The following is a 27,035-nucleotide window of genomic DNA, read 5'->3' on the forward strand; positions in this document are numbered from 1 at the left end:
TTGGAGAGTTTTTACTGACCAATGTGCATACTCAGTGCATTGAATGTCCTACATTATCTGTATTGGGCTACAAAGTACAAGTACGGATCAGTAAGTTCTAGTAAATTAGTTGATTTTAGAGTAGATCTAAGGCCATCTCCAACCCTAACATCAAATTTCACACCAAAATGGTGTAACACCAAATTTACTCCAACCATTACACTATTTTTAACACCAAATCTTCTTTCTCTTCTATATTATATTATTATCTTCTATTTACTTTTCATTTTTTATTTCCTTTAAGCTAATACTATCTTTTTTCTTTTTTCCATATTCATTATATATAATTCACATTCACCACTTATATAATTATTTATTACAAAATTATTTTAAAGGATAAATCAATTAAAAGTGAAATTATTGATAAAAGATAATTGAATAAATATTACAACATAGTCATATTTAATTTAAGTACCACATAAATATTTAACTTTAGCCTCTATTCTCCCATAAATGCTCGATTAATGCATTACGAAGTGCGAAATGCGCATCTTTATCCTTAATTTTTTTGTGTCGAGCTAAAAATTGTTCAAATCGATGATCTTCATCTACTACCATTTCTACCGTAAGAGCTGGACATTCACGTGATCTTCATCTAATTTCAATTTTAATGTATCCTCCTTTTATGTACTTTAATTATAATGTATTTTTATTTTATGTATTGTTAATTTTCTTTTTTAAATTTTAGTTTTCACTTTTCAATTTTAGCAACATTAGATATCTTACATTTGCATTTTTTATTTTTAAATAATGGTTATATCTCTTTTTATACAATTATAATAATAATAGAATTAACTTATAATTTTATATAAATATAATATATACAAAAATTAATATATCAAAAAATAGGATATAAAATTAAAATTATAAAGTTCTTAATATAAAAATTAATTATATACAAAGTATATGATAAATTAAAAGTCCAAAAAATAAAAAGATTGAATAAAATAATAATAAACCAAATTTTGAGTGATGAATAGTGTTGCATCAAATTTGGTGCAACACTATTCATGCTCTATAATGGTGCAAGATTTAGTGTTGCATTGGAGCAAAAAAATACCATTTCTTGCACCAAATTTGGATTTGGTGCAAGAAATGGTGCAGCCTTGGAGATGGTCTAAGCTTTAGTTACCCTTTTTGGTTGATTTTTCAATTATCGCGATTTACAGGTCAAGTGTTAGAAATTACTATTGAAAACCTAAATTACGCCGTTTAGTTGGTTTTATTGTTCTGGTATAAACTGAAGAAAGAAAATGCTTAGGAACGGATTGCTTAATAGTTGAAGACGTTGAAGGACTAGAGTCTAAAAGTATCGTAGGATCAGTGATTGTTCAATTTCGCTAATCTGCTCATAGAGAATATCGAAAAATATTTAGGGAGGAAGAGCCACTTTTTATTTGTAGAGTTGTTAGTAACGGAGCTAGCTTTTACTTTTCCTGAAAGTGTGCCTAATGTGCTGCATATGATAATTTTGTGTCACATCTGGCAATTTCTACCACACTAAAACTCTGTTTGGAGAGAAAAAGGGAGAGAGGAGAGAAAAAAGGTAAAGGGTGTAACTAAATCCCTTAATTGAAGATACTAATAATGGATTGAGAGTCTTTTAAGGTGGAATATATATATTTTGTAAATAAAACTTGTGTCGGTAGGGTAATTTACTAAACATGAATATTTAGGGTAATAAAGTTTCCAATAGTGTATAGGAATGAAAAAATCCCTTAGTAATTAATGCATCAGCCCAAGTAATTAAATGGCTAACTTATTTAAGCCACTTAAGAATTTCAGTTTGTGAAGGGTCACATCAACGTACTAAAGAGAATCAAATATTCTTGTACCTTCAACAGGTAAATCTTATTTTTTTCTAGTCATTAGTAATTATGGTTTATGCATATATTGTTGTGTTGAGGAAGAGGCAAACGCGGAATTAAAGAAGATAAAAAATATTAATTTTTAACGTGAAAAACTATTCAAATCGAAGATAAAAAACACAGGATCACAAAGATTCAAAAAGTTTCACAATAACAATAAGAGAGTTAAAAAAAATTCTCAAAATTGGCTACACAACAAGTGCTAAATACAGAACAACAATAGTAACAAGAAATCAATTAAAGAAGGAGGAGAAGCCACAAAACTAGAGTTGTTGTTCGGGGCTCGAAATTGGATGCTACGAGCCTCTAAATCCGATCTCCACCATTCAAATCAAATATCAAGATGTTAGAAACACTCAGTCAAAACTTCAGCCCGATCCAACGGATAAAGAATCAGAAAACGTGATTTATTGGCTGGTCTGAACAAAAATCTGTAGTAAAACAAATATTTTTTCTTCTTTTTTCTATCTTGATGAAAGCTCTATCAAAAACCACTCTTATGTGCTAAAGTCTTTCACAGACTTATACCAATGAGCATAGAACAATTCTCCAAGGTTATTCTATTTATAGATAATGAGTGGTGCTTTCTTTTAAAGCTAAGACCAACTCTAAATAGGAATAAAAACCGAATACAATTTCGAATAGGAATGGAAACTAAAAGAGAATAGAATTAGGACATTGGGCCTTTGGATGGACAACATGGGCATGGGCCTAACAAACTCGTCCTCCAGCCAAGGGACCAAATATATCTCCAAGTAGAGGAACTATTGACAGGCTTCATGCCTGCCAATTTTCTGCAAAATGTACGCTTATTTGCATGCTTAAGTACGAAATCCTCATGCTACTCCATATAAATCTCCGCATCTAAAGCACCATGAAGAAAATCAGTCTTTACATCTATCTGCTCAAGCTCTAAATTTAGGCTTGCGGCTAAGCCTAGAACCGCATGAATAGAAGACATCTTCACAACATGGGAGAAAATTTTATTAAAGTCTACTCCATTCTTCTGGCCAAAACCTTTAACAACTAACTTCGCCTTGTATCTAGGCACCGAGGTATGTTGATCTTACTTTACTATGAATATCCATTTGTTTAAGAAAACTCTCTTACCTTTCGGCAATTTCACTAACTCATATGTGCCATTTTCATAGAGTGACTTCATCTCTTATTTCATGTCTTCTATCTACTGATCATTGTGAGTATCTTGCATGGCTTCATCATAATTCTCAGGTTCTCTTATGTCAGTCAAAAGTATATACTCACCAGGAGGATAACACATGAATATTTACTTCTCCTTTTTGGATCTTCTAAGAGAGCTTTCAGGAGCATTCGAAGTAGTTACCTGAGCAGGAATTGGTTGTTGATCAACCACAACTTCATCAATTGGAGCATCCATAATATCTACACTATGATGATCATTTTGATATTGATCATTATCTTCATTATTGTCTTGGGTTCCTTCATGTGCAATAGGTGTCTTAGCAATAGAAACTGAATCAATATCAACTAAGCTCATATTACTTTGAGACTCTATCTTCTTAGCTTTGTGAATATCTTCAATAGTCTGGTCTTCAAAGAATATTGCATGACGACTTCTAATAAATTTATTGTCAACTGGATGATAAAAACGATACCCAAACTCATCTTGACTATAACTGATAAAGATGCATTGCTTAGTTTTAACATCCAGGAACATGCACACAAGATTTACAACCAAAAACTCTCAGGTGATCATAAGAAATATCTTTGGAAAATCAAACTCTGTCTAGGACATCACTATCCAAAGCAACAACAGGAGACAAATTGATAACATAAGTAATAGTATTAAGTGCTTCCGCCCAAAATGTATTTGGAAGTTTAGCCTCTGAAAGCAAACATCTAACTCTCTCAAATAGAGTTCTATTCATCCTTTCTGCCAATCCATTCAATTGAGGCGTCTTGGGCGGAGTTTTTGATAACGAATTCCTTGTTCCTTGCAATAGTTATCAAAGGGACTACAATATTTACCACCATCGTGCTAAGGCCTGAAATTCCTTAAACACGCCAAGTGCTTGATCTTTAGATTTCAAAGGATACACCCAGAGCTTACGAGAATGATCATCAATGAAGGTCACAAAGTAAAATGCACCACCTTTTGACTTTACTTTAAAATGACCACACAAATCAGAGTATACTAGCTCCAGTAATTTGGGCTTTTCTAAAGGATGATGGCTATGAAAGGAAACCCTTTTCTGTTTGCCAGCTAAATAATGGATATACTTTTTCAGCTTTTCTTGTTTCACTCCAAAAAGAAAACTTTTCTTAGCCAAACATGTAATCCCCCTCTCGCTCATATGACTTAATCTTCTGTGCCACAATTCTGATAAAGTATTACTTTCCACCAGATTTACGGAGTCATTAAGAATAGAGCCATGTGTCACATATAATTGAGAAGATTTGATTCCTCGAGTCACTACTAATAAACCCTTGGTGAGCTTCTATTGGCCATTAAAGAGGGCATTATGATAACCTTTATCGTCTAATCTTCCTGCGGAGATCAAATTGAAAGGACAATCTGGAGCATGCTTGACATTTTGAAGAACTAATGTTGAACCATTGTTAGTTTTCAAATAAATCGTGCCAACACCCAACACCCAACACCTTAACTTCAATGGTATTGCCCAACTTTAACATTCCTAAATCAACAGGAGTATAAGATGAGGAAAGGTCTTTTCTTGGTGTGACATGTGAAATAGCTCCAGAATCTACTATCTAGCTCGTCTCATGGGATACCAAATTGATGTCATTTTCATCATAAGCAAAAAGAAGGTCATCTCGAACTATAACATCAATATTATTCTCGTTATTTTCAAATTTCTTTCCTCCTCTAATTTCTTACTTAAACTTGTGGCAAAACCTTTTGATATGCTCTTTATTGCTACAGTAGTTGCACGTAATATTATGATATTTGGACCTCGACTTACTTCTGCTTTTACCTCTATTCCTCGAACCTCTTGTTCTATTTCCTTCCCGGTCTTCTGTAACCAAGATATCTGCTTGTGAGGACGAACCCCTTTCTCGTTCAACACACCACTTTTGGCGTATCCATAGTCACCTTACCACCAGGAGATAAATTTGTCAAAGAAACACGAAGAGTTTCCCAAGAGTTTGGCAAAGTATTAAGAAGCCAAAGTTCTTGTATCTCATCATCAAATTTAACTCTCATTCCATACAGATGGTCAAGGATGCCCTGGAAACCATTTATATGATCAAGGATAGGACTGCCCTCCTTATATTTAAAGGTCATCAACTGCTTTAGTAGGAACAATTTGTTGTTCCCAGTTTCTGAATCATAAAGAGATTCTAGATTTTCCCACAACGATCTCGCACGTGTCTCGTTCACAATATGGTTGTGAACATTGTCTTCAACCCATTAATGTATATATCCACATTTACTGGTGCCCAAAATCCCAATCTTCATTAGATATACTATCGGGTTTATGAGCTGCAAAAATGGGTAGATGCATCTTCTTCACGAATAATAAATCTTTCATCTTTCTTCTCCAAACATTATAATTGCTCCCATTTAAACATACTATCTTTCTCATATTCGCCTCCATTCCGCAAATACTCGGATAAGTAACTAAGCCTCTAATACCACTGTACCCGGATAAACCTATTGTTTGGCTCTTGTTGCTTTGATGGTAATCATGATTTTTGTGTGAGAAATTTGACCGGAGTGCTACGCACATTGAGACAAACTTTTGTTGTGGAGATTTGGAGATGCGACCTATTGAATATTATGTGAAGAAGGTGGATCAAGTTAATTTTGTCAGAAAATTTAGGCCGGGGGGAGAATTGTTAGGTGTTGTCCTAATTTTCTTATCATATTTAGTTTTGCTATCTCTTGAAGGAAAGGGCAACATGTTTACTATAATTGGGTTTTCCTTATTGTAGAAGAAAATTATAAATCTCTCATATTTGGCTAGTCTCTTTTCTTGGAGGAAAAGGTCTATACATTTATAAATTGAGGATCATTCCTTCTCATTCAGTAGCATCCACAATGTAGCCATAAAGGGTTTGAGAGTCTTGTTTAGGGGGAGAATTTTTCGGGACAAGTGTTAGTGTATCACTTGTATTTGCCTTCTTCGTGAGGTTGTTCTCTCGATATTTTTTACTCTCTTTTATATAGTGGATTTTTCATCTTCATCCGTGGACGTAGGTCAATTGACCGAACCACATTAAATATTTGTGTCTCTTTTGGTGTATTTCTCGTTTGTTGTCTGATTTATCGTCGTTCAAGGTTTTCTTCACTAGCTTTCGCATGACACCTGATTATTTCAGTCCTAACAAGTGGTATCAGAGCGAGGTTCACGATAGGTTCATCTTGGCGGGTTTAGTTCTGATCGCAACCTATTTGACAGTAATCATGATTTTTATATGAAAAATTTGATCGGAGTACTACTCACGTTGAGACAAACTTTGCGGTGGAGATTTGAAGATACGACTTATTGAAGATTATGAGAAGAAGGTGGATCAAGTTAATTTTGTCGAAAAATTTAGGTCAAGGGGGAGAATTGTTAGGTGTTATCCTAATTTTCGTACCATATTTGATTTTTCTATTTCTTGAAGGAAAGGGCAACATGTTTACCATAATTGGATTTTTCTTCTTGTAGAAGAAAATTATAAATATCTCATATTTGGCTAGTCCCTTTTCGGAGGAAAAGGTTTAGACTTCTATAAATTGAGGATTCTTCCATCTCATTCAGTAGCATCCATAATGTAACCATAAGGTGTTTGAGAGTCTTGTTTAGGGGGAGAACTTTTCAGGACGGGTGTTAGTGTATCACTTGTGTTTGCCTCTTTGTGAGGTTGTTCTTTTGATATTTTGTACTCTCTTTTATATAGTGTATTGCTCATCTCCATCTGTGGACGTAAGTCAATTAACCGAACCACGTTAAATGTTTTGGTAGATTTCTATTTTGTTGTCTGATTTATCGTTGTTCAAGGTTTGATTTACTAGCTTCTGCATGACACCTGATTATTTTGATCTTTAACATATATGATACTGAATATAGAACTAGAAAAAAAGAAGAACGTCTTTGACTTAATTCTTATTATTCTGCATATTGCATGTATGCAATATAATCTAGCAATATTTAAACAAAGGAAAGAACTGTACTTATTAGTTCTTGTTGAGAATGGAGATGCAGATTTCTTGAAGAGGATGAGTTTGGATACAAGTTGGACTTTGGAGTAGGGAGTAGGGAGTAGGGACGACTCAATGATAAAGCAAGTCAACCAATTGCTTGAAGCCCCGCATATATAAGGGCCCCAAAATTTTATAATATTAAATAGTTGTATTCGTATGATAATTTTTCTTTAAAAATATTTTATATATCAAAGAAAAAGTACATTTTTCATGAAAAAGGAAAATATGGGACTGTTAGAGATAAATTGGGAATAAGAATAGTCACTTTTGAGATTCACCCTAAACCTTACGTGTGAATATGCTTCTTGTCTCATTTATACACAATCATTCTTATCACATGGCCCAAATTACTTTTATCACTTTATTACTTTCTCTTCAAACTATATTTTACTTCAATCTTTTATATTCCTTTTCTCCTACCCAAACTCATAATTCCACTGTCTCATAAACCATTCTGTCAAATAACAGAGCAGAAAGCAATAATGATTACTTTTTTTTCAAGCACATCGAAAGTGATATCCAGTTATCTGTGAACTATTTTGTTAAACCGGGTTCCATTATTCTATACTTTTCTTATTACTTTACATTTAAAATCTATTTTTTAATATCTTTTGTCCGTAAGTATATATTGTCTTTTATTTATTTATTAATATTTTAATACATCAACAAGAAAATATGAATTCACGTATTCTAAACACCAAAAAAAGGAAAGAGTTGAAACCTTAATACAATCCCAAAAATATTTAGCGAACTATAAAAATTCTAAATCAGAAAACCTGAAAAAATTTATAGTAGATGAACAAATCACTAATATAATTGAGCTAGACGATAATGAAATCCAAGAAGAAGAAGAAGGAGGAGGAGGAGGAGGAGGAAGTTATTGAGAAATCTAACATAAATCTTTTGAAAAATCAGAAAATTCTAAAAGAATTGAAAAATATCCTAGAAACATATATGATCCTAGTAAAGAGTAAATTATTAATAATTTTTCTTAAAAAGCTAGAAAAATAAATTTCAAATAAAATTTTACTAAATAATTTTTTCAATACCGAAAAACATAAGGCCCATCTTTGAATTTTGACTTTAAGCCCCAAATATCATTGAGTCGCCCATGCTTTGGAGATACTTGCGACAAATCATTAAATCCCTAGAGAAGAAGTTTCTTTGGAGAAGGTTGCTACGGGCGTTAAAATGTCAGATTCAAATGGTGAATAATCATTAAAATGCAAGGGTCATCCTTTTTTAACCCGACCCAGTTGCTAACCCGAATCATGGCATGTTCCGCCCTATTAAAAAATTTCAAAAATTAAATTTTGTCCTGTCTCGCCCTGCCCTGCTCCACCCTATTTAAATGGTCCACTGCCTCGCCCCATTAAGAGATTACCCTGCCTGCCCCAATTGCCATCCCTCTGTCTGTTTAGATGATCATTATTTAGTAATATATAAAATTATGAGTTTATTAAAGTTCAACATTTATAATTATCTATACTATATTAAAAGCACGAAGGCCTTTAGCGAAATATCATTCGCCTTTTTTACCCTTAAAAAATAGAGTTCACTGTGGTAAAATAGTCTTTTTGATTATTTTTCTAATATTTAGGAATAGTCGTTTAATTAATTTTATACTATTTAAGAATAGTTATTTAATTAATTCATACTTTTTAGGAATAGTCATTTTATTATTCTCTTTCTCTATTTCTATTTATAATATTCATTTTTCAATTCCTTTCAGCTCTAAAATTTCAAGCGCTTTCAACTTACGCTAATAAAGTTTCCTTCACTTTCAAATCACTTTATACGTACGAAAGTTTCGTTCAGTTTTAGGATTAGGAGGTTTTCAGTATTACTTTATTAGTATATGAAGGAGCTAAATTGGTTTTTAGTTAGTTTTGTATCTATATATATAACTACACTATTGTAATATTTTCCTATGTACTTTTTTTGGTAATTAATTGACTATATTTATCAAGTAAAATATGTACATGCAAACAACAGAACAAAAACTAACCCCACTGGACATGCATCCCCAATTTGGGTCCTTCTACATTTCTACTTTTCTACTTTCCAGTCCTTTATCACTGTTCTATTGGATCCGGGTACCAGTTTACATTGGTCATAGTCCTTTCTAACCTAGGAAATATGGTGGCTCTAATGTGAATTTCCTGAATGATCATTCTAACTATGTCTGCTGCTATTCTTCTTTTCTGTTTAAAGATGACACTGTTTCTTTCTTGCCATACATAGTAAACTGCATCAACTAAAGTCATTCTACATAAAGCTGCTTTTTCACTTCTTCCTTTTGCTACTCTTTCTATCCATGCCAGTTCTTCTTGCCATTTCAGCTTCTTCCTCTGTATTCCTTGCCAATGTAGCAGTTGCTGCCATATTGTTCATATTATTGCACAATCAAAAAACAAGTGCTGAACTATTTCAGTCTCTTGTTGAAATAGTGCACATGTGATCTCTATATTTATTCCCCATCTTGCTAATCTTTCCTTTGTTGCCAGCCTTTCCAGAATTGCAATTCTCAATATGAATACCCATTTTGGAAGTCCATAATTGTTGCATATTAATTTCCTCCAAGTTACCTTCTGAAATTCCCCCTGCATGGTTTTATACATTTGTTTGATTGAAAAATTGTCCATCCTCTACACCTCTTCTTCAGTGTAACCAGCATTTTCAAAGTAATTCTTTGTCTTGAAAATCAGTTGAATGACCCAAGATGCATTCTTAGGTGTTGTACTCCATACTGTGTTCCCTTTTATATAGTAAGCATTAACTCATTGTATCCATAACTTCTCCTTCTGCTTGCATATGTTCCATAGTAACTTGCAAATAGCAGCTTTGTTCCATAATTCCACATCAGTAAAATTCAAGCGACCTGCTACTCTTGGGCAGCATAGTTTTTCCCAATCAATCAGTACCTTCCTAGTAGGCTCTACATTCTCTGACCATAGGAACCTTCTACATATTGTATCAATGAACTGAATAATCTTCTTTAGCAAAATAAAGATCTAAGCCCAGAAATTTGGAATTGCTGTCAAAACACTCTTTATAAGCACAGCTCTCCCTGCATAGGACATAAATTTTGATGTCCAGCATTGAATTCTGTTCAACATCCTATCAATCAAAGGCTCACATTAGATAATTGATATCTACTTTGTGCTCAAAGGTACCCCCAAGTATCTGAAGGGTAGCTCTCCCTTGTTATATCCCAGCATATCCATAATCTTTCTTTGAGTCACAAGATCTACTCCTCCAAAGTATATGCAGCTCTTGTTTGGGTTTTCAATTAATCCTGATGCCTCAGAAAAGATCTTAAATTGTTGATACAACTCCCTGACTGATTGTATATCACCCCTGTAAAAAAACAACAAATCGTCAGCAAAACCTAAATGTACTAAATTGACTTTAGCACACTTAGAGTAGTATTTGAATTCTTTGCTCCTCTTTAAGGTTTTCAACAGCCTGCTCAAGTACTCCATTGTCATCACAAACAACACAGGAGACAGTGGGTCACCCTGTATAAGCCCCTTCCTTGCCTCAAATGGGTTTGCTAGTTGCCCATTGATAATTACTGTATAATTCATAGTACTTATGCATTTTATTATCCACCTTACAAACTTCTCAGGGAATCCCAGTAACTTCATCATTTGTTCTATGTATATCCGTTCCACACAGTCATATGCTTTTTGCATATCAATCTTTAGCATACACCTTGGTGATATGTTCTTCCTTTCATAGCCTTTTGCCAACTCATGGCTCATGATGATGTTATCAGTTATCACTCTTCCTGGAACAAAAGCTGTTTGGCATTTGTCTATAAATTCTAGCATGACTTCCTGTAATCTTGCTGTTAGAATCTTGAAGATTTTCTTATATATTACTGTACAACAAGAAATAGGCCTAAACTCCTTAATATTTGTTGGATTCTTCACTTTAGGAATCAAAGTAATAGTAGTGCAATTTATGGACTTGCACAAATCTATACTTTCAAAGAACTCCAATACCGCTAATGTAATTTCCTCTCCTGTTATGCTCCATGTCCTCTTGATAAAATATGCATTGTATCCATCACAGCATGATGCCTTGCTATCATCTATACCCTTCAAAGTTGTTTGCACTTCTTCCTTTGTGACTGTCTTTATTAGCAGCATTTGTTGGTTCCTGTTCAACATACTCCCACTCTTTATAACATCTGGATTCACTATCGGCAGAGCAGAGGCTGTTGTATGGCTGTACCTAGTAGTGTTTTATAAAATTGTAGAATCTCGTCTTCAACCTCCTTTGTGTTCTGCGGTATGTGCCCTTCATTATTTGTAGGTCTGCCTATGTGATTCCTTGCCTGTCTGTTTTTCACACAAGCATGAAAGTATGCTGTGTTAGAGTCTCCCTCTTTTAACCATTTGACTCTGGCCTTCTGTTTCATTATGCTTTCCTCTACTTCCATCCATTTAGCCAGCTCCATTTTAGTCTTTTTTTCTTCATCTATGACTGCACTATCATCTTTTGAAGATTTCATATCCTATTGAAGCTTCATCAGTTTATTTTTTGTTTCTTGTATCTTATTCCCCACACTACTGTATTCCAGAGTATTTAGCTTCTTTAATTCACCTTTCATTGCTTTAAGCTTGTACCATACATTTTGCATCTTGTTTCCACTATGTGTTCCTCCTCCAGTAATGACTTACTATTTCCTCAAACTTCTGATGATTAGTGATTAGTTAGGATTTTAACATATTTTATGCCCCTACTTGCCTATGCTTTGATCATATATTGTTACAAAATAGTCCTAAAAGGCTCACAAGTTATGCTTGATTGCAGGTCTGATCGACAAAGTGACGAAATGTCAAAGATCAGCTCAAGAAGGAGTGAAACCTGCTCAAGTATCAAAGACCAAGAAATCTAAAGAAAAAAGGCCCAGTGCAGACCGCGCAAACAAGAGTGCGGCCGCACTGGGTGGTTCGGAGAGTTGGTAAACCAGGCTAGAAGAAGCGCGACCGCGGTACATATCTCGCGGTCCGTGGTGGAGGCTCCGCGGCCGCACTACTCTTTTGTGCGGTCATGAGAGTTAGAGAGATGAAAGTTTGCAAAGCCAATGCCATGCGATCCGCGGTCATGATTGCGCGGACCACGCCAGCTCCCTCCACGGCCGCGGTCTATTCTACGCGGTCCGCGGAGTCCAAGTTCAGAGAAGCAGAAGTGAGCCCAGTGCGGCCGCGGTCCATTTAATGCGGCCCGCACTGACCCCGCAGAGGTATTTTTGTCCAGTTTTTCCAGCCTAGTATAAAAAGAACATTTTACTATTTTTTAGGAAATGGGATATATGAGACAAGGGCTTCGCTCATGAGAACGAATTTTGTAGCCATTTTTGGCACTTTTGCTTTACATTTACAATAGATTCTTGTAGTTTAATTTTAGCAATTAATTAATATGCTTAGTTCTTCATCTATTTCTTTATTTTCTTCTTCAAGCATGAGTAGCTAAACCCATCAGCTAGGATTGTGGCTCAACCCTAGTGTGAGTAATTAATGGGTGTTGCCAGTATGGCCGTATTGCACTTTGTGCGGTCCGCACTGGTGATGATCAAAAGTGGTGCTCTCTGAAGTTTGCCACCGCGTTCGCATTACATTTAGTGCGGTTCGCGGTGGACCTCCACGACCGCGTTCTGTTTTGTGCGGACCGCGGAGGTTGCCTACTCAAGCTTCATTTGAACAAACCTAGCGCGGTCAGCGGTCGGTTTTGTGCGGCCGCGCTGGTAGGTAAGGTTGGGTCCCATTGCTTTTCTATAAATAGATCCCACATGTCACTATTTACCTTTTTCGAACTTTTAACACTCAGAGACATAAATGTACTATTCATAGCCTCTCTTGACCGTGATTCTTGCTTAAGATTGACTAATTAAATTTCATCCTCTCATCTGGTAATGTTTCACTCAGTCCTTGTGCATTTACTTGATTAATTTTGTTTTATTTTATTACCATTAGCTTATAACTTCTTTTTCTTCTCGTTAGTTTCTTCTTCTTTATTTAGATATTAGCTTAGGGTAGTTTTAAATGATAGGTTTGTGTGTTGGATATGCATAATGACTGGGTAATTTGAGTAGGGACAAAGTAGGTGAAAACTTGAACAAAATTGCAAAAATTGGAAACCCTAAATTAGTGCCTGTGCAATATACTCTCCGCGGCCCGCGGTCGCCTTTGTGCGGTCTGCGGTGCCTTGATGCGGTTCGCATTGCCATTTTGCGCGGACCGCGGTGTCCAAGTGACTAAAATTGAACCTATGCCCAACGCGACCGCATTGCACTTTATGCGGTCCGCGCTGGCCCACCGCGGCCGCGGTGAATTTTTTGTGCGAGCTGCTGTGATTGGATTCAGAGTGGTGGTGTTACATATCTCACCTCAGTGCGGATCGCGGTTACTTTTATGCGGTCCGCGGTGCCCCCAATACGACTGCACTATTTTTTGTGTGGGCCACGGTGGGGAGAATCAGAGAGATTTTATCCAGGGCCTTGTCACAATGCGGACCGCGGTCGCCTTTGCGCGGTCCGCGGTGCCCCTAGTGCGGCCGCACTCCTATTTGTATTTCAGCAACTATTTCTACAACATTTAATCTGCTGTCTGCAATTCAATTTCAACACTTGTTTCACTGCCTGTGCTGATACTAACCATGTTAGATGTGTATGCTTGCAGATAATGGTCAAACAAAGAGGCAAAGGTTCGAAACAACCCGGCCGAGGTAGTTCCTCCAGGGGAGGGAAGCAAAGGATAGTAAAACTCATTCCCCAGGGTAGAAAAAACATAAAGGACATGAGGAAAGCAATCAAAGCGGCTGACAGAGCCATTGACAACTCGGGGAGTGTGTACGAGCCCTCCCGGGAGATCTCTTCAGATTCAGTCCCTCTATACATCCCGTATTTGGAGAATGCCATACATAGAGACACTCCTCCCTCTTCCTCTGATGCTCTATCTTCAATCAACATTTCTTCTGGGTCGTCTGAGGGCTCAATGGCAGGTAGTGGGGATGAATACTCTACCTCTCCCACAACGTCAATATCTGGAGAGGGTGCTAGAGGTGATGAGGGAGATGGGGAGTTACCGGGGGGTGGTGTGCCTCAGGTTAGGGGTGTTGACCGGACTAGAAATCCCGCTGTATGGGAAGATAGATTCGTCAGCCAGGTGGCGTTCCACAAGTTTAGGGAATGGTGGCCGGCACGAAAGTTGATTCTCGAAAGGAGTTTCATTGACAAAGACCTTCTACCCCTACACCCCAATGTACATAGACAGTTTCGAGCTCGAGTGAGTTGGGAGTTCTTTAAAGATAATTGTGTGAAGGCGAATGAGCACATGGTCAAGGAGTTTTATAGCAATGTGGCTCACATTTTGAAGGGCACTAAGGTGACCAAAGTGCGAAACAAAAATGTGGTATTTACCGGGAAAGCAATAAATGAATACCTGGGGTTCAATGATGAAGATGAGTCCCTTCACAATGAAAATGTGGCAATGAGCGAGGAGGTTCGTCCGTGGTTAGCTTCATACCTGGCAATCCCGGGTACGGTTCCAGAGTGGTTGCAAGCAGGGGCCAAAATACTTCGGAGAACCTTTAACTTTGAGGCTAGAGGGTGGTTGACTTTTGTGTGCATTCGGCTCGACCCCAGTACCCATGATCAAACTATTCCACTTGCCCGGGCTGTTCTTGTTGCTTCTATCATGGCGGGATATCCTATCAACGTGGGCAATGTGATGTCCCGCATCATTTCTGCAGTGGGGGTTGAGCATGACCGGAATTACCCTTTTCCCAACACCCTCACTATGTATTTTCGAGACCTGGAGGTGGAGAAGAGACCTTTTGACATCAAGGTCAAACCTGTGGCTCTGTTTTCATGGTACAATTTGAAGGGGTCAGACAACCCCAAGGACAAAAATTAAAAGCCGTCTGTTTTTGCCCCAACCGGCCAGTCTGAAGAGCCAGCTGCAGTAGAGCCCTCCACTGAGCCTACTTCCACAGTTGCTGACATGCCTCCCGAACCTTCCACTAATGCTGGTCCCTCTACTTCAGCTGGCCCGGGGATTCCACCTTCCTGGGCCCATCCTATCACCGCCCACCAGCTGAGCGAAACACTTCATAGCTTGAACAACTAGATGGCGACTTCTTCATCCAAGATGTCCACCTTGACTTCTACCATTGCGGCTCAGTCGGCACCACAGCTAGTGCAGGTGCCCCAGTCTATCGAGGATTCACTTAAGGAGATTCTTGCCAACCAACAAAAGATCCTCGATTCTCAGGCCGCCTTGGCTAAGGCAGTGGATTCACATAGCAAGGCCCTGAAGGAGCTTGCCAGGGAGCACAAGAAGCTGCGTAAAACACGGGCTTCCAAGGAGCCTGTGAAGGCGCTGAGGGCGGATGTTGACAGACCAACTGCCTTTAGACTTGTTATTTGAGGATCCAGCTACAGTAGCAGAGCCACAGTAGGAGCAGACACAGCAGCTTCCAAAGAAGAAGAGGAAGATCCCTAGTGCAGATGAGGCGATCATCCAGTTGGCGGACCTACTGGAGTCTTCCTCCAGTCAGCCACAGGATGTTCCTGATATTCAGCCCGTATAGGCCCCAGGCCCAGAAGCTAAGCAATAGGAGACCGGGAACTAGTCTGAGGTTCCCGTACATACAAAGGACCCGGGGACCACCCATGTTCCCATGCATACAGACGAGGCTTAGGGAGCTCCTATATCCTTTCATCTTGATTTTTGATGCTTATTTGTTTAGTGGCATTGAGGACAATGTCAGCTTTCGTTTGTGGGGGTGAGCCCTACTTTTTATCCGAATGATTGTATATATTAGTTGACTTAGTTTATGTTTTTGTTGATTTTTTTATTTGGTTTGTATATAACTTTACATTTAGTTATTTTTATCGCACTTTTTATTTTCTCTTTGGTCTGTATATAAAGTTACATTGTTGTATATATATTCATCCCCCGTTGTATATTCTAATCCCCTATTGTAAATATTCATTCTAATTTCTATTTTCGTACAAATTTTTCATTTTTAGCTTAGTAGATAGGCTCGCAGCCTTTTTGTTTCGGTTTTGGTGCTTTCAATAAACCCTTGGTTTTCTTAATGCCACGGTTCTTTCCAAGGGTGGAGTATTATGCGAACCGGGTGGCTCTTCCCGATGATGGATGGTGGGACAACCTTCTTAAGGGTTTGAGTCCGTTTTTGATTATTCTCTTGTTTTTAGTAGTTTATAGTTAAGGGTACCTCAAGCAAAGCTTCACTTGGGCCTAACACATTTGCCTTTGATCCCATGGTCAAAGACAAGTGGTTGTGTTTAGGATGGTGAAAATAGTGACCTTGAGACTCTTGTTTTGACCAAACAAACATCATGTGGTCTTTCGGGACTATTGTGTGCTCAATCGTGTCTAAGTTTATTGTGGTCCCTCGACTCTATATCTTTAGAAATCCTTGAGTGTGTGTGGTGAGAAATCGAATTGTTAGTCCACGTCCGGAGCCAATGGTCTAGAACTTGCCCTGAATATTTGTTGAGGTGAAATTTTGAGTGAAAGTCGACTTGAGAAGTGATTATAGGCTCTCCTTGATCCAAATAATAGTCGAACAACTCCATAGCCTACTAATGATATAATCCCTAGCTAACCCTTTTGAGTTTTAAACCTTTTTCTTTCAAGAACCAATGCTACAAGCCTATACCCGTTCTAAATTATACCCTTTCTTGGCACCCAAATCGTCCCTTGAGTAATGGAAAAAGTCTAAGTTTGGGGGGGGAGACAAGAAAGGAAACAAAGTGGTAAAAAATACAAAAGCAAAAGGAAAGGAAGGCGATGAAAAAGAAAGAAGAAAAAGACAAAAAGAAAGCCCAATGTGCAAAGAGTAAAACGGGATTCAAGAAAAAATAAAGTAAAAAAAAGGTATGAAAAAAGTAGAAAAAGGAGAAATGCTTTGAATTGCATAAGAAAGAGTGACAATGTGTCTCTCTAACCCCTTGAAAAGAAGCGAAATACTCAAAGAGTCAAATAGAATTGTGCCAAAATGAATCAAAAGAAGTGCTTAAGGGAAGATGGAACCCATATAGACCAACAACTTTTCCTACCCTGAACCAAAAGCCTTCACATTGACTCCACAAAAGCCCTATATGATCTTGAGTTGGATGACGCTCGCATTAGTGGATACTTACATGAGGGTCAAGCATATGGTACTTAGAGCCGGACTTGTGACCTTTCTTTGAGAGAGACGAGTGAATTCCCATCAACCTTGGTTTGCGTGCTTATACTCTAAAAGGTGAGGTTTGCTTAGGGAGAGTTGAGGATGTGTGAGTTTGGGTTCCATAGTGACCAAAGTAATTGAGAGAGTTCTTTGATGTAATGAGTCAATTCTTGATGCTCTTGTGTCACACTTGATCCATAATTTTTCAAAGTTTAAATTTTGTTAATGATCCATTCGTATTGAGGGCAATTGTTAGTCCCAATTGATGTTTGTTGAGGTTACTTTAGGACAACTGGAATTACTTGGATTTTCCTTTAAGGGGTGAGTCTTATTTTGTTTACTTGAGGACAAGCAAAGGTTTAAGTTTAGGGGAGTTAATAAGTTAGGATTTTAACATGTTTTATGCCCCTACTTGCCTATGCTTTGATCATATATTGTTATAAAATAGTCCTAAAAGACTCACAAGTTGTGCTTGATTGCAGGTTTGATCGACAAAGTGACGAAATGTCAAGGATCGGCTCAAGAAGGAGTGAAACCTGCTCAAGTATCAAAGACCAAGAAATCTAAGAAAAAAAGGCCCAGTGCGGACCACACAAACAGGAGTGCGGCCGCACTGGGTGGTTCAGAGAGTTGGTAAACCAGGCTAGAAGAAGCGCGACCGCGGTACATATCTTGCGGTCTGCGGTGGAGGCTCCACGGCCGCACTACTCTTTTGTGCGGTCCGCGGTCATGAGATTCAGAGAGATGAAAGTTTGCAAAGCCAATGCCATGCGGTCCGTGGTCATGATTACGCGGACCGCGCCAGCTCCCTCCGCGGTCGCGGTCCATTCTACGCGGTCCGCGGAGTCCAAGTTCAGAAAAGCAGAAGTGAGCCTAGTGTGGCTGCGGTCCATTTAATGAGGCCCGCACTGACCCGGCAGGGGTATTTTTCTTCAATTTTTTCAGCCTAGTATAAATAGAACATTTTACCATTTTTTAGGAAATGAGATATATTAGACAAGGGCTGCGCTCGTGAGAACGAATTTTGTAGCCATTTTTGGCACTTTTGCTTTATATTTACAATAGATTCTTGTAGTTTAATTTTAACAATTAATTAACTTAGTTCTTCATCTATTTCTTTATTTTCTTCTTCAAGCATGAGTAGCTAAACCCATCAGCTATGGTTGTGGCTCAACCCTAGTGTGGGATATTGATGGGTGTTGCCATCTAATGTTAGATTGACTATGGATGTTTGCTATTTGGGTTAATTTTATGTTTTAATCTAGAATTGGTGGTTGCAAACACTGATTCAAGCTTTGCGGGTTTAACTCTTCTTGAGAAAGAGAGTCTATGACCCCAAAATTGACCCAACAAGGAATTGGGATGGACTCATGAGAAATGATAGTCCCAATTAACGGGTTAAACCTCGAGAGAGTAATTACCCTACTTGAACCCTAGTTGCTTGGTCTAATTTGCCTACCCATTTGGTCTCGAGAGAGTCAATTGGGCAAAGTCACTTTCTCTACCGAGAGGTGTGAGAGTGGGTAAAATTGTGCAACGGTTATAGCATAAGCCCCAATTATGTCAATCGAACCTTAGTAACATCTACCCGTCAATTAGCCACCTAGGTAGTGTCACGACCCTAGTGCCCTTCTTCCCATTAGATACAACTTAGCAATATTCTCGTAGCATAATTTAGTGTTAATCAATAGTTTTATAAAAATAGTTATAATTTGAAAACCCAAAAATGTTTGAAGTGACATTAGGAGTACAAACACATCTCTAGGTTAGACAGACAATCCAACTCCACTACTAGCTCTCTGAGAAAATCGATCCCCTCCCTCATATCGGGTAAAAGCTATTGCGACCCGCTCTTCCTACCTTAGTGTAGCATCGAGTTGGTGGTGATCAATTAGCTAGGCAGTTAAAAAATTTGAAAGGTCTTTTACCCTGTACTATATTCTCAGCCATAGTTATCTTCCAGGGGCAGTGATCTGAAAACTCAGGTTGCATAATGATCCCCTCCATTTGAGGCCACTTCTGTATCTATTCTGTATTGACTAGGATTCTGTCAATTCTACTATGCACACTGTTATTTGTCCATGTGTAATATCTCCCAATTGTTCTGATTTTAGTCAAACCAGCATCCCCTACAACATTTTTAAAATCTCTCACTTTCACTTCTTGTACTGGATTCCCTTGTATTCTATCTTCAATGGACATGATACTGTTAAAGTCCCCCATTAATACACTTGGCCAATTTACTCCATTCATGGTTCCTTTGAGATCATTTCACATATTCTTCCTATCTTGAGTATTATGTTTGTCATATACTGCAACAAAAAAGAAATTATTGTTACATTGCCTCATAGTTATCTGCCATGCTATGTATTGATCATGTACTTATTTCACTTCAAACTCCACCCTTGTTTGGTCCCAAACAACCCAAATTCTTCCACCTGGTTCTGCTTCATAGTTGGCTACCCACTTTCATTCACCAAACACTTTGCTCATTATTGCATCAATATTACTCTCTTTTACTCTATTTTTCAGAACTGCCATTACTGCTACACTATTCTCCTTGCAGAAATTTTTTAGTAGTTTTTGTTTATACACCTTATTCATGCCCTTCACATTCTATGTTATAATGTTCATCATGATATATTTGTTTTTTTGGGTTGTCTTCATTTCCTTGTCTACTCCTCCTACTTCTTATCTCTTGTTCTTCAAAGAATTGCATTATCTTTTAGGCAGTGTGAACTTGGACTTTAATTGCATTGCCTATATTAACTTCATCTCCCCCTTTAGATCCCATTTGTTTTTTTGATGCAGACCTCCCTCTAGCAATCTGCCATTGGTCGTCATTCTCTTGCTGATTTGGAACTAATTCACCTTCTGTTTCACTCTGCTCCATGAATCTTCCATGGCCATCTATCTTATCCACCTTTGGATCAAGCTTCCTTACTTTTCTCCATTCCTGCTTTGGTTTCTGATTAATTGTCCTCTGCTGCCCCTCTTCTCTATGTTGCTACTGTTGTTCATTACATGAGTGGCCAAGTTAACAATACACTTGGCAATATTGTGGCTTCCAGTCATACTGCACAATCTGTTCAATCATTTTCCCAGTTGGATCATAGAGCTTTATTGATCCTGGTAGGGCCTTGTAATGTCCATCTCAATTAGTACTTTGCATAAGAAACTCTGTCAGCCATAGTGGTACATGCATCAGTATATAAAGGTTTACCCAGCCTACTCCCAATCTTACTTAGAGCCTTATTACTCCAGTAACTAAGTGATAGTTTAGGGAATTTAACCCATAATGGTATAGTTATGAGAATCTTATTCCCAAAATCAAACCCTTCCTTCCATGGTCGTAGGATAATTGGTCTATTATTCAATATGTATGGGCCATTCATTATAACATCATCCCTTTCTTCATTACTGTTCATCAAAACTATAAAATAACCGTCACTATGAAACAGTACCTTTGGCTTCCTGATTTTTCCCCATTGTTGAGCTATGAAACGCTCAATTGCTCCAATTGTTGGGATGTTTCCTACTACATATAGAATTAAGGCTCTATTCCATTTCTGTTGTTCCTCCACTATGTCATCTTCCAGCAATTGCATCACTATTTCACCATCTTGTATCACTGGTGAGATATATGATAGATTCATTCCTTTAGCTGCAAGTTTATTCTCACTAAACAATCCAGCCCATGATCTTTCCCCAGCTCCCTGCGTTTGTTTCTCCTGCATGCTCTTCTCGTTTCCTTGTGCTTTGTTACTCTGTTCCATGGTTGCCTTTGGAATTACTATTCCATTGCTTGGAGTTTTACTCGTACTCGCATCTTCAGCTCCGATCTTCCCTGCACGTGTGTTTTTTGTTCTAGAACTCATCATTGGTGTCACACTAGTTACAGTTTTCTCCGGCGTTGCCAATTTCAGTTGAGCACTATTCAGATCTGGCCAATTCAGTTCACTGTCACTTTCTAGATCTAGATCGTCTTCCTCATTCGCTTTCTCTTTGGCTTTTGCTGATTGCTTTCTTTGTTCCTCAACACTGACATCAGTGAATTTGCTAGTATTCTTCCTAGGTCGTCCTCTTCCTCTCATTTTCCGACGAGGCACAAGTTAGAAGCACTTAACATGCGCCGAGAGAGAATGGAAGACTCTTATTTAATGTATAATCTTCCTATTACTTATGTTAATTCCAGCAGGATATAAAGGATTTTTTTATAAATGTAATTAAATTATAAATGATGGACATTTTGGGTTAGAGCAAATATCATGTGCTTTCTTAGGATCTCATAGAAAGAATCCTCAACATTAACGGAAATTAAAGAAGTCCTAGTCCCTAGACATTAGGTATAACATTTCTTCAACCAAACAAAAAAAATTTAAAACATACTAAAACAAAAGATGAGCTAATAGTAAGAAATTGAATAAAAAATTTATTTTCTTCAACATTGAGAACAAATAAAAAAAGTGTTTGAATGAACTAATTAGCATAAGAATCCAATTTCATTGTTTTCGAATTTTAAAATATATTATATTAGTAAAATTATTTTCAACAAGGCTCTTAGTATATATACAAATTTGTTTTCCAGATTTTCAGAAGGAAGAAACAAGATCTGTATTTTTATATTTAACATGAAAGATATCATAGTTACATTACATAATTCAAATAAGATAAAAATTTATATTAGGTAAAATTTTAATTGATTTTAAAATTCTAAATATTAGGATTCCTGCATTGTTCGGGTATAGAAAATATATTTAATAAAGAAAAATTTATTTAATTTTCAAGTCCTAAATATTACAAAATACTTAAATAATAATTTTTTTCACTAAAATCTATTTTTAAAAAGTAAAAAAAATTGATCAATATTTTACGCATGGGCTTAGTACTTTTATAATAGTATAGATAGATTATAGATTTACAATCGGTTATAGAGTTAAGACCAATTTTTTTGATATAATTTAATTATATTAGTAAAATAAAAAATAAAAATTGAGGAAAGTTTTGTGAAAAATTATATTTGATTATCCGGGCATATAATAACATGTCAGTCAAATGCTCCATCCAGAAATTTTATTTACCAACATATAAATAAACATTCTAATAAATATTATAATTAGAATAAATTATTTCAATATCTGCAATTATTATACTCTTTATCTCAACATCAAATTTTAGAAATAATTTTGAAATGATACTAAATAATTGCACGTTAGATATACATAGTTAAATAATATTTATATAATTTTTAAAATTTTATACTTATTGAGATAGGATACGCACGCAAAGCGCGTACCTTAAGACTAGTAAAACTATAAGTTTGTAGAAGTACAAAGTTACCTCTATTTTCTCATATACTACATACTATTAAACCAGCTCCACCACAGACATACGCAATCCCATTAGCCTCCAAAAATAGGAAAACGATAGAATTAAAAGTCATATTATTGTAGCCAATAAATTGTTTCCAATTGGATGTTTTTAAGCTGGTGTGGTACCTAAACCCAACCAAACAAATTTAAATTATGTAAAATTTGACTTGTTAAACTCAGTGTTGGCATCCCTTCTATGGATCCAATCAGCCAGCAATATTCTGAGTTGGATACTAATTATTAAAATAATCTAAAAGGACAAGGTGTCATACTGTCATGGAAAATATCTTGCTTAATTAAATAGTTGGAGTTACATTATCTTCCTGTGGACTGTGGAGTTGGGCCTGGGCTGGAATGGGATAGAAAATGAAGTTTTACTTTTGACTACGAAGTTATAAATTTTAAAAAATATAAAGAAATTTAACTCTTTAGGAGCATTTAAACACCAAAATTTACAAGTCCACGACTAAGCGTGATCAGGCGATAAAGTTAACATCAAAAGGAGAAGCATGTTAAATTGCTAATAAACGAAGCAAAAATCAAATGCTTTGATATCAAACCTGACAAATTTTTCATGTGACTTTATAGTCTTGCAACTATACAAAATCCAGCTAAACACCTATAACACTTCAACCCAAAAAAAAATAAAATAAGAAGTGACCATCATTCTTTAACAACTTTAAACAAGATTCGTGCAAGCTTTGATCAGTTGTGCTTGAGGATGATTAGAGGAAATTAAATGAATCACATCAAGCGAATAATATTTAAAATTAGTTTCAAGAATGACCGCTTGTGATTCAAATCTCAAGTGGTCTATAATTTACTGAATATAATAGAAATCACGCATCCGTGTACAAACTTAGGCAAGTGAAGTAACACGCATACCTCTGGTAGTCAGTTTATTTCGATCAGTAGGCCGGTGGGAGCGAGACACGAACCCAAGAGAAGGCGAAGAATGTACAAATGTACCAAATCCTATTGCTCCAAGTCCTCTTTGTTATCAACTTCAGCATTTCCGCTGCTAGTCCCTTGCCATGTCCAAACAATATCCTTCAAAGCAGGTCTAACTTCCTCTTCACAAAACTTATTATACTCCAAGGTGTCCCCGGAGGACTTTAAGAACTCGACGACAGTAACCTCCGGCGCCACCTTAAACACCTCGGCGGTGACCAACAACCGCCCTTTCCGGCCTTCCTCGGGACATTGCATCTTTAATTTGAATGGTTTTGACCTATAAACCTTATACCTCATAACTTTAGCCATTTTCTCTAATTTCCTCATAACATCCCTAGCAGAACTTCTTGAAGTGAACATGGATGACGCTTTCCCTTTGATCTCAAACAAACTAGACAAGTCAAAACCCGAGGACATCGACGAAATCAACTCGAATGCATTGAAAAATGCAGGGGATGAAGGTGATTTCCTAATGATTCCCCCTTGCTTGCTGCTCATTCCCTCTTCATCATCATTTTCTTGTTCTTTTTCTAGCTTTTGCAAATCTTGGATCGAAAACGCCCTTGGAATTGTGAAAGTCTTCCTAAACCATGGAACTCTCATGATACCTTGAATGGTAATCCTCCTTTCTGGATCAGCCATTAAAAGTTTAGATATCAAACGTCTTGAATCTACTGAAAACCACATAGGGAGCTCGTAATCAGCTTTGAAAATTTTCTTGTACATGTTCATTATATTCTCATCTTGGAATGGAAGAAAACCAGCTAGAAGTACATATAAGATTACCCCACATGACCAAATATCAGCTTTTGCACCATCATATCCTTTCCTTCTTAAAACTTCAGGAGCAACATAAGCTGGAGTTCCACACTGAGTATGAAGCAAACCATCATTTCTACTCAATTGCTCATCAGGCAAAGCCGATAACCCGAAATCAGATACTTTCAAGTCCTCATTCTCGTCAAGAAGGAGATTTTCAGGCTTCAAATCGCGGTGATAGACCCCCCGGCTATGGCAAAAATCAACAGCACTTATTAATTGTTGGAAGTATTTTCTTGCTGATTCTTCATTCAATTTCCCTTTGGATACTAATTTTGCAAAGAGCTCACCCCCTTTAACATACTCCATTATGAAGAAGATTTTGGACTTTGTAGCCATAACTTCTTTGAGTTCTACAATATTAGGATGGCGAACGCGACGCATGACTGAGATTTCTCGTGTGATTTGCTCCATCATTCCTTCTTTTTGGACTTGGTCTTTCTTGATCACTTTTATGGCTACACTTTCCCCTGTTGATAGTTCTTTACCATAGTAGACTTTTGCAAAAGTTCCTTTGCCTAATAGCTTCCCTATTTCATACTTTTCAAACAACAATTGCTTCTCCTCCATATTACTATCAGATCTTTCAAAAAAAACTGTTTTTTTTTTTTTGGGAATTTCAATTAGATGCTAGGAATCAAGAGCACATTCACAAATTTATCATTTTGAAGCTGCTGAGATAGAACAGAGGATGAAACAAGATTTTCCAAAAGAAGAAACCATATTTTAGGAATTTAACGCCCTGATGTGACTTTAAAATATCATGAATTCCTTGAAATATTCAATGACAAATGGAAATTGGAATAGAGGAAAAGACAGCTCAAGCTGTCTCTAACACGATACTAGTAGTAATACTTAGCCAACATTTCCTGTCCTAATATTTGAGTGGCTCTAAATGCCTTAAAGTTGAATTTTTAAAGTCAGAAGTTGTTAGCTGTCTAACTTCACCAAAATAACGTCAATAATCATAATATATAAAGTAAAATAAATTATATCTAAAATTAGTGATATTATTATTATTATTATTATTATTATTATTATTATTATTATTATTATTATTATTATTATTATTATTATTATTATTATTATTATTATTATTATTAGGGTTGAACAAATATTAAAGGGGAAAGAGTGGGGAGGTGCTTTAATTGAGGGCCACGAACTGGTGTGTGATTATGTAAGAGTTTAACGTGCATGACAATGAATCTGTTGTTTACCAACTTAGGAGAAAATAGTAAGACTTATTATACAAAACTTAGTAAAATCGCCTTTTTAAGAATTTCTTTCTTCACATTTATTTGGTACATTTTCGGCGGACATATTTCCTTGTTTCTTCCACTGCCAACTGTTCCTTTATATATTGTTTTCGTTTTGTTTGATCCAGCAATTATTTGAGTTTCCCATATCTGTTCAGTATGATCTATTGGAGAATATATTATATACAATATGTAGTATTTTTTATTTACTTGTTATTATTCAATGCTGATAGTTGCATAAACTTTTCTCAGAGTCTGTTTCTTTAGAATGTAAATGAAAGAGAAGAAAAAAGAAGGGAGAGAGAGAGAGAGAATAGTGAACTGATCTTCTCTTTCCATTCAAATCATTCGAGCAAATGGAATTGAATAATGAAAATATCAGACCGGACTATGAAATATATATATATGTATTGATATGTTATTTACAAAAAATATACAAATTTTATATACATTTGCATCTGTCGAATATAAATAGTTTTAGCCACGGTAAAAAGTGACCTTTGCCCTAAATTATATTCTAGCTTCGCCCGTTAATGAGCTCAACGATCTATTTAATTTTCTTAAAATTCCTTGGTGGTCATGGGCTCATGGCACACCTCAGTAGTGAACTTGCGGGCATGCAATCCATTATTACAATCACCCATTCCAAAGGATATCCTACTACTGGCATGGCAGAAGCAAAACCGCAAATACTCTATCAAGGCAAATCACTTGGAAAATTAGGACGAAGAATTAACTTAACTGTAATAGTTGTCTACCCAATCGCTTAAGTTAAAAATAGTCAGTAGAGTTATAATATATGCAAAATTTATACTATATTATATTTATAATTGTGTATAATCAATGTATAATTTATGTATATGGCTAAAAAAGTAAACAATGAATATAGATAGCTATTTGTGTAAAAATCCCAATTAAGAATTGCATCTGAAATTCTAAAATAGCCAGATTTACAAGTAGTCATTTAAAAATAGTCACTGTTTCAAAAGTAATCGAAATTTAGCTACTTTTTATGTAAAGATAAATCTGAACAAAAACACTGTTCAAAATCCGGAAAAATACTCATGTATAATATACTGAAATTCCAGTATAATATACTGTAGGAGTTCCAGCATAATATACTGGAGATTGGAGCACCAGTGCTCCACTCTCCAGTATATTATACTGGAACTTTCCGTATGTTGGAGTTCCAACATAATATACTGGAAGTTCATACACAGGTGCACCGATTTCCAGTATATTATACTGGAACTCTCCGTGTTGCAGCAAAATAGTGGTTATTTTTCAATGACTTTGCAAACACTGACTATTTTAGAATGAC

General features: G+C 36.5%; 1 protein-coding gene across 4 annotated transcripts; it reads right to left on the bottom strand.

The window, feature by feature from the left end:
- Nucleotides 1–9,695: 9,695 nt before the first annotated feature.
- Nucleotides 9,696–25,298, bottom strand: LOC104234341 (CBL-interacting serine/threonine-protein kinase 5-like). Of its 4 annotated transcripts, XM_009787895.2 has the most exons (3): nucleotides 23,571–25,298; nucleotides 23,246–23,312; nucleotides 9,696–10,458 (listed from the first exon to the last, which is right to left on the bottom strand). In XM_009787895.2, the coding sequence occupies exon 1, from the start codon at nucleotides 25,026–25,028 to the stop codon at nucleotides 23,661–23,663; it is 1,368 nt and encodes a 455-aa protein (XP_009786197.1). In that variant the 5' UTR covers nucleotides 25,029–25,298; the 3' UTR covers nucleotides 9,696–10,458; nucleotides 23,246–23,312; nucleotides 23,571–23,660. The 4 variants fall into 4 exon arrangements, with proteins under 4 accessions (XP_009786197.1, XP_009786198.1, XP_009786194.1 ...); XM_009787896.2 differs by lacking the exon at nucleotides 23,246–23,312; XM_009787892.2 differs by having other exon boundaries at nucleotides 23,246–25,298.
- Nucleotides 25,299–27,035: the final 1,737 nt, after the last annotated feature.

Source organism: Nicotiana sylvestris, chromosome 8, assembly GCF_000393655.2.
Source record: "Nicotiana sylvestris chromosome 8, ASM39365v2, whole genome shotgun sequence".
NCBI lineage: Eukaryota > Viridiplantae > Streptophyta > Magnoliopsida > Solanales > Solanaceae > Nicotiana > Nicotiana sylvestris.

Coding starts and splice junctions, on each gene's coding strand:
- LOC104234341 (XM_009787896.2), bottom strand. CDS start 25,028: ATGGAGGAGAAGCAATTGTTGTTTGAAAAGTATGAAATAGGGAAGCTA.